This window comes from Apteryx rowi, unplaced genomic scaffold (genome assembly GCF_003343035.1).
Source record: "Apteryx rowi isolate R43461 unplaced genomic scaffold, aptRow1 scaffold_32, whole genome shotgun sequence".
Classification (NCBI taxonomy): domain Eukaryota; kingdom Metazoa; phylum Chordata; class Aves; order Apterygiformes; family Apterygidae; genus Apteryx; species Apteryx rowi.
In genome coordinates this window covers 4,382,617-4,388,616 of record NW_020449641.1, presented here as the reverse complement: position 1 = coordinate 4,388,616, position 6,000 = coordinate 4,382,617, and the positions used below count along the sequence as shown (strand labels likewise).

Sequence of the window (6,000 nt, the reverse complement as noted above, 5' to 3'; positions counted from 1 at the left end):
ATGAAGATGGCGGCGCCTCTCGCCAGCAAGGCAGGGTCCGCCGGCACCAACAGCAAGCCTCCCTTCCCGGAGCTGGATTTCCGATCGGGAGCCCGGGTGGAAGAATTGAATAAACTCATCCAGGAATTCACCAAGCACGACCAGAGGGAGTACGACGACCAGCGAGCCCTGGAGATCCACACGGCGAAGGACTTCATCTTCTCCATGCTGGGTAGGGCAGGGGCCGTGCCGCCCGGGGGCCGCGGCGGTGCCGCCCGGGGGCCGCGGGCAGGGCTCCCCGGCGGTGCGGCACCGGCACCGGCACAGGCACCGGCACCGGCGGAGCCTCTCCCGCGCCGCGCCGCGCCGCGAACGGGTCGGGCCGGGCCGGCTGGGAGGTGTCCGGCCGCAGGGCGAGTCTCTCCCCCAGCAAACTATTTGTTCCCATCCGCTCCCCTTACCCTTTTGCAGCGATATGTTTCTAAGCGCAGAGGGAAGGCTGGGTCGCGGAGCTGGCCGGTGCCCGAGAAACACGCCGAGCGAGCAGGGGGCGAGCCGAGCCCGACCCTTTATTGTTTTTCCCTCGACTGTCAAGACTGTGGGAAATACAATTTATTTATTTTTTTGACTGYTTATCTTGGTTTTTAGACCGGCTGATGCTTTTACGGGAGCATCCCCCCTGAACTGCSTTTCTTGCTTGGGTTGCAAAACTTGCTGCGAGTGGAGCAAGTCAGATTGTGGCGGGGGAGTCCTCATCTGCGTGAAACTTTGGTAGGCAGGGATCCTTAAACTATAGTATAACAAGTGCTGGCCGTTACAGAAATCACCGGGGCTCTGGCATGACTAAGGCTTATTAAGATTAACAATGGAATGACTAACAACTCTGACTCTCTAGGCGGTCAGTTCCTGATAAATATTTACCTTGTTTTGACTAAGAAATCACTCATCCAAATGGAAGACTTCAAGATACGAAAGGATGCTCTTTTATGTTTAGGTTGCACCTTGGGATCAGTATTCCGGATTTGAATCAATATCCCAAACATCTTTGCATGTAAAATAAGAACCTGGGTAAAAAGCAGGTGTGACCAGTCAATGGTTCTTTGTAGCTCAGAGGTGCACATACACCCTCGAAGTGTATATGGCACATCCCAAATTGGATTACTAATAGCCTATATCCAATTTCTMATTCAGAAGGACAGACCTATCATATTACAATAGTAATTATTTTCTGTAACAAGGGAGTATCCTATCCAGAAATCAACAGTCAGTTGCTTCTTCTGTAACCAGAAACATACCTACACTTACTGAAGCAGCATCTACCTGCCAGGCTGGTTGTCTTGTAGGGTACSTGGATAAGCATAATTGCCTGCTTGGGGTTTGCACAGCCGATTTTATGCGTGTATTGCTTTTTCACCCAGGGCTGGACAGGATATAGCAGACTAAATTTAGCTTGAGAACAAGGACAACAAGTTAAAAAGTCAGTAGCATGTATATTTATAGTTGTTGTTATAAATATTTTTCCCTTCCTGTTTTAAAAAAATGATGTGATGAAGCACAGGTTACATCAAAGTCCATAGGAGTTTTGTTATTGAAAACCTGATCCTACGGAAGTCATCCACAATGATGATCTGATACATCTTTCAATCTGGGCTTTAAATAACTATCTGAGAAAGCAGGGCTGGATGGGATGAAGCAAAGAAGAGAAGAGAGAAAAAAACCAGAACTGCAGTTTTGGGTGTGTGGGTGGCAGGTAGAGAAAGCTTTATATTGCCCTGTTTAAGCATTGCTAGTCTTTGCAGAGGACAAGGACCACAGCGTATTTTTTCCTGCCTGCGCTGGCAGGAGAAGACAATAGCAAAAAGACAGAAAACTGGACTGTAGCATACTTTGTATTTCTGCAGATGCACCTAAATGCCTTGCCATTCATGAAAATGATGAGCCTAAGGCTGTTTAGGACTGACAAATTAATGTGGCTGGCTTTATTGGTATAATGGGTGGGAGATGAGCCTTGTTTAGTTTTACAAGTATAAACTAAAATGGGGTTTAAACAGGAGGTGCATTCTTGTCCAAGTTATATCTGGCAATTAACAATGAGACCTGTTCCTGAAAAAGAGTTTTCAGGACCAAGCACAGGTCAGAAAAGGAGATGGGGTGTCTGATTTGTCTGGGTTGGCCCCAAAGGTTGCATTTCTGGATCACACCCTTCTTAGCTGGAGCAGTGTTCCTGGCTCAAGAGCAGCTTAAATCTAAAAGGATTTAACTTACTAATAAATAGCTCTTTCCCCTGTGCCTGATCCCTCCCATACRTACTGCTCTTATCTCGTCAGTGATGATAGGAAAATTAAACGTAGCTTCCCAGATTTAATTACATTGGTGTGTAATTGGTGGATGAACTATAGGCCAGGAGACTTTGTGCAGGTTCTCAGATGTTGGTACTCCAGATGACTTGGCCTCTAGGTCAAATCTTTGCTTTCTGTCTATATTAACTCTTGTTCCTCTATGTGTTGTCTTGCGCTGGCTATTGACAACTGAACTGTGGGAGATCTCAGGTGTTGTGCTATGATAAGATTAGGGAGATGTCCTGCTAGTCATGCCTTTGTCCAGAATCCCTCAAGCTTTGGAGCAGGATTGTAAATGACCCAGCAATCTGGTGATCAGCAGGGGAATGAGTGTTTTCTGGATGTAGTCAGTTTTTGGGCATCTCATCATAGTCACCAAGACAATATGGTCTTGCTAACACTCTACCTGAAACAACACATGTCTTTTGGAGAACCTCTCCTGGGTAACTTCCCATACTCGTGCTGAGCTGTGCCTGAGGATTACTTGTCACTTTGACACAGGTATTACTGAGCATCAAAGGAGGGGAAGCCTGTATTAATCAAGGAAAGGAGTGGAGGAAAGACTGTCTTGTGCTCTGGGTGATGGGCTGACTGGGGGTGACCAGGAACCAAGTCTCCCTGCCAGTCATGARCCAGGCTAATTACTTCTCACTGTGTCTCATGGTTTTTGTGTTTAAGGTGAGATACACAAGTATTTTTATTTGAGTGATAATGTTGCAGTCGGTTATATTTTGATTTTTAAAGCACTTGCTGCTATTGTGATGGGGGACAAAAAGCACTGATGTTACAAAACCTTTCAGGGGTACCTGACCCCGACAGTAGTGTTCCCTGCCCCCTTCTGCAGTACAGGTACTTCAAGGAAACCTCTTTAATAAAGAGTTCCTCTCTTTCAGTTCAGCGCTTAAATAAAAATGTGTTGTAATGCACAGATGTTCTATGAGACTTTTAAAAACCTCATGTATTATGCTCTTGAGAACTAGAATATTGCATATTAAATAGCCCCTTGAAATTTCCAGTGCTAATGCTGCCTCAAACCAGCTCTAGTATTAGGGATACTGATTCATTTTGCTTCTTAACAAGGGGAGGAAAAAAAAAAAAGAGCAAGGAGGCCTGAATAAATACAGACTATACAGAGCTATTTCCTCCGCTACCGGTACACATGGGCATTCAGTCTTCTAGAGCAGTTCTCAGGTTCTTCAGACTGGTATTTTATTTCCCTTTCCCATCATATGACTTTTCCTTTTCTGTAAAGAGTCGGGAGAGGGATGCTTAGGACACACCATGCCCTTCTTTTTGTTCTCATTGGCCCCTTCCCCCCAAATCAGGGAAAGGCCTGGTTTAAAATGATGATAAAGTGGCATTTATTTTTGAAGGCCTCTGCTGTACCTTTTTGTCGCCTCAGTGGTTGCATCCCGAGTCTGCAGGAGAGGTCTGGAGCCGCCTGCCCAGATCTGCAGATCCCCACTGGACCCGAGGAGGTTTTGCAGCCAGCTGCAACTTAGAGCTGTTGACAAGACCTCTAGAGAGCTTGTATCAGCACCTGATATGGGAGAGGCTGCGAGCCTATTCTGAGAGTGCTTCTTGGCTCTGAGCTTCAACGAGTTGCCTTTTCTGTGGTGTCTTCCCAGTGCTGAGCTGGGTGTACTGATAGGTGTTTGTGGTAGAGGCAAGCTGCATGGTGGAGGTATAGGTGGCATCAGCAAAAGATTTCTACTGCCAAAACCAGCTTCCAGAATGGAGCGAGTTACCCTGCTGGGTCCCTGCATCTGTAGCAGGRTTTCCAGCTGTTTCTTGGACGGATGACTCCTAAAACATGTGCGATGGAGGTGCAGATTGCTGTGCTGAGAACACAGGCGTCCTGACAACAGCTTGCTTTTATTAGCCCCTTTTACAAGAGGAGCATTTCATGGCCTCCTGTGTTCCTGAGCTCTGTATATCAGAATGACACTGATAGTGTGACTCTGTTGTGTGGGTCTGTGTGGCATTTTTTTCACCTTTCTCTAACTTGCATATGAAACCTCCTGTTGTAGACTAGACTTTAGGCATTGTTGGAAGTGTTACCTGTTTGTCTATGATAAATCACAGAAATTCTCTGGTTTCTGTTGTAGCATTGAGCTGACGAAATAGCAACAGGATTGCAGTGATCTCTCTAGGGTTAAGTCTTTTGTGTGTGTATGCCTTTTCTCAAGAGAGGCCAATCATGATAGGAGCGCACTGTACTCTGAGGCCTATGTTAATAAAGGCTCCCTGCTGACATTCCCTGTGCTGCTGAATGCGTAATGCACAGCTGTTAAAAACAACCTTACTGTACTGCAGAATTCATTTCTGGCTTCTGTTGGGCCACTTCTCCCTGCAGCCCACAAGTTTCTGTATTTGTATATGAGCTTGAGCTCTCTTGTTTTAAGGGGCAGAGTGCTATGGTGATATGTAATGCTAGGAAGGCGTTGGTAGCTGCTATTTGGTTGTAGCTCCCAGAAGTCAGCCCATTTCTTCCATCCTTGGGATTTCTTTCTGTGTAACAGTTAAAAAGGATCTGTAGCCTCCTCTGTCTCTTTGTTCAAAGGAATTGCTGCATGTGTGCAGTGAAAATAACTTGAAGATCTTTCTCTCAATTTGCTTTGAGTTGCTGGTACTTCACTTGCTCAACTACTGTTTTGAAACATTAGGCTGTTATGCAAAGTATTTAGTGTAATAGCTAGGAACATGTCCTGAGGGCACAAATTCTTGTGGCAGGCTTGTCAGGTTGCCCACTGCCTGCCTGTTCCTTCAGTCTGTGGAAATATTTGTAAAAGATTTGGGTGAATACTTGCCAAGCCCAATTATGCAATTATGTTTTAAGGGCAATTTTATAATTATAGTGGAGGATGGTAACCAGGATACATGAATTGTTGGGGGTTTTTGACTTTTCCTTTTTTTTTCTTCCACATGACTTTGCATGAACACTAAAACATTTAGAGCAATTCTAGTCAGAAACCCGTTCAACTTTCTTTTAGGCATCTGACTATTTTTATAGGTGAGTCCAAATTAAAGGCAAATACAACCTTGCTCAGGAAGGCTGGAGGACATGTTTTATTACAGCTTTGATGATTTATAAGACAGATGTGCACTTGGAGACCCAGTGCAGCCCGTAGGCAGAGCCCAGCCTGTAACCTAGAGGAGACTCAGGATATAATAGTCCTACCTTCACTTCTCAGAGGGAATCTCCAAGCTGTACAAATTTCTTGGATAATTGGGACCGTCATCTCTAATTTTGATTTGACAAATGCCAGACCCCTTTTGGCTTTGACCACTTCCTGTACAGCCAAAGCTTTTGCATCTTTTCTCTGGCCATAACATGTACAATCTTGCTCCTGTGTATGTCCCAGTCTTTTTGCTGCAAAGATAGTTTTCCCAGGTACATCTCTAAAACCTTTCCCCGTCTTCCTTCTGTGTCTACATTAAACCCTAGCTGTTTGTGCTCTACAAGATCAGTTAGGTGAGAAAGTGCCAGGAGGAAACATGCTTAAAATGAGATTAGCTCTTACCTCCAGTCAAGGAAGGTTTTAGTTGCCAGGGCTGCTACAGCATGACCCTATGAACAGCGAGTGAGGTAACAACCACCATTCCAGGCATGTCTTTATGGGACCTTATGGTGGCAGCTGCAGGTAGAGGCTCTGGCAATTCCTGCCCCTTGAGCATGAGG

At 45.5% G+C, this 6,000-nt stretch overlaps 1 protein-coding gene across 1 annotated transcript in view; it reads left to right on the top strand.

Annotated features, from left to right (window-relative positions):
- Positions 1-6,000, top strand: part of MB21D2 (Mab-21 domain containing 2) — a 64,123-nt gene continuing 58,123 nt past the window's right edge. Inside the window, exon 1 of the mRNA XM_026070943.1 lies at positions 1-211. Coding sequence (XP_025926728.1) covers positions 1-211 — 211 coding nt within the window. The remainder of the gene's footprint in view (positions 212-6,000) is intronic.